Genomic DNA, 2,500 nt, shown 5'->3' with positions numbered 1-2,500 from the left:
GATTAGGCCTAAGCACTCTTAGCTTTCATTTTACGGTTCGGTTAACTACACCTTTTTAGGAGATCATGTCAAGAATACAGCACTCATTACTGATTATAAGCCTAAGCGCTCGTTTCAGAGTAATAAGTAAAGCTATGATCCTCCCAGTTATGAACACAATTGAAAAAAAAAAAAAACTAAGGACTTCAACAGGTTTAAACACGTTACCTCGCGATACCAAGGCGACGTTCTAACCAAGCGAGCTATGAAGCCACTGATGATGGGAGCTGGTCATTTGTGGGTTAGAAGTTCCCGCAATGAATGAAACAACAGAGGAATCATACATTGAAAAAATATCTTCAACGAGCGGTAACCCTAACACTCAATTTTGTTAATCAGTTTAGAGCAATGCAGTCTTTGTGATAACTCCACAGAAGAAACATTTTATATCTTGATGGACCGATATCTGATAAGACGAAAAATACTGACAAATTTCTGTTTTCCTATGCGGTGAGATTATTAGAGTGAAGCGCAGCATTCGCATACAAATTTTGCCCCATTGTTAAAATTTTGCTCCAGGGAGGTGAGCTTTTTATCAACGAATGTTAGGTTCATCTGCTTCAATAAAACTTCAACTTTTGTTACCAACTCAACTCTAAGGTGCGGGATTGCAGAATCTCTAAGTATCATTGGACAGTTGGAGTATCGACGGCTTGAAAGTTTACGGAAGAAACCGTGTATCGTATAAGCAATGTTTTATTCACTATGATAATTATTCGATCTGAAATGAACAAAATTACATAAAAATCACTGAGATATTTTAATGCGCGAAATCTCTAAGCAAATGAACAGAAAAGAATCAAAATAAAAGACTGCACTAAAGTTACTTCTGTGGCGGGTTTCCGTAAACTACGAACTCTTGAAACTGAACAACTCGACGGTTTAAAAATGCTGAAACTGGTTGACTTAAACTACTGAAACTGGTTAGCGACTGACTCGTCCTTTCAAACACATGCTATTAACTGATCTGAAACTTAAGCCTTAGAATTCTCTTAAAATGTCAATCAAAGCTTTATGCATTTCCGGTGCTAATTAAACAGTTCTATCGCTGTAACATTTCCTGTGCCCCAATGAAGGAAGCGTTTTTCAACTTACTCAAAGCCTTCGGCTGGTTGCACTACTGCTATCTTCGTGATAGGTCTTGAATATTCGCCAGTTGGTGTTTTTACTTTCACGTTCCTGACTTTTCCGTCCTGCCCCGGGTACACTTCTATTACCCGTCCGGTAATCCATTTTCCTCTCAATGCATTCGAGTCTTGTACCATCACAAAGTCGTCAACACAAACGTTACGTCTGTCTACGTTCCACCTCCTCCGTGGTACTAACAAGGGGAACTCATCTCTTGTCCACCTTCTCCAGAAGGAGTCCACAATCTGCTGGATAAACTGTACTCTTTTCCTTGGGTTCTTTGTCTGATTGAATGGGCCCTGAGGAACTTGAGAAGACGCTCTACCTAACAGCATATCGTTCGAAGATAAATAAGCTCCATCGTCTGGATCATTTGGAACTCGACCAATCGGACGTTGATTGACTAGGTTAGCAACTTCTAAAAGACACGTATACAATTCAAAAGGCGTCAAGGTGTGATTTCCCACTGCTTTCTTTATAGCGGTCTTGCAACTTTTTACAAGAGCCTCTGCGCAACCATTCTGGTGTGGTGCTCCTGGGGTTGTAAACTTCCACTGCATTCCTTTATCGGCACAATATTCTCGAAGTGTTGCAATGTCCCATCCTTCAATCATCATTCGGAGTTCCCTTTGAGCTCCTACCATCTGCGTTCCGTTGTTGCTTATCATCATAGCGGGGTAACCTCTGATGGAAAAAAATCTGCGAAGCGTTTGAATGAATTCCATGGTAGAACAGTCAGTAGCTATTTCTAGATGGACGGCTCTGGTGTTGAGGCATGTGAAAATAACTCCATAGTACTTCGCCATTTTGTTTCTTCCAATTTTTACCGTGAAGGGACCGAAATAATCGCACGACGTATAGTGAAATGGCGAGGTGTCTGGTGCCGTTCGGTGTTGAGGTAGGTCGGCCATGATCTGCGTTTCTGTCTTTGGTTCCATTTCTCTGCAAAAAACACACTTGTACTTGACTGCTTTTGCGAAGTCGTGACCTCGCACTATCCAATACTTTGTTCTCGTTTTTGCTACTGTTGTCGCTACCCCGGGATGTCCACACCGATGAGCTTCTTGTATGATAAGACGTGATACGATGTGGTCATGAGGTAACAATACTGGGTGCTTTGTTTCATAGGATACGATTGCCTTGTCGACGCGTCCTCCAACTCGGATAATGCCTTCGTCATCTACAAAGGGACTTACATGTAGCATCTTGAACTCGTTGTTCACCAGGCGGTTCTGTAGGCTTCTCTGTGCCCATCTGATAACACTTTTTCTGCCTTCCTCTAACTCTTGAGCAGATAGAGGTCCTTGACACATTTGGGACTCGTTAGTTTGCT

General features: G+C 41.8%; 1 protein-coding gene across 1 annotated transcript in view; it reads right to left on the bottom strand.

The window, feature by feature from the left end:
- Nucleotides 1-1,130: 1,130 nt before the first annotated feature.
- LOC138036329 (uncharacterized) overlaps nt 1,131-2,500 on the bottom strand; it is a 2,088-nt gene continuing 718 nt past the window's right edge. Inside the window, exon 1 of the mRNA XM_068882651.1 lies at nt 1,131-2,500. This exon is cut by the window's right edge and continues 718 nt beyond it. Within this exon, the coding sequence (XP_068738752.1) occupies nt 1,131-2,500 (1,370 nt within the window).

The sequence above is a fragment of the Montipora capricornis genome, unplaced genomic scaffold (genome assembly GCF_036669925.1).
Source record: "Montipora capricornis isolate CH-2021 unplaced genomic scaffold, ASM3666992v2 scaffold_477, whole genome shotgun sequence".
NCBI classification, from domain to species: domain Eukaryota; kingdom Metazoa; phylum Cnidaria; class Anthozoa; order Scleractinia; family Acroporidae; genus Montipora; species Montipora capricornis.
This window is presented reverse-complemented; position numbering and strand designations above follow the sequence as displayed.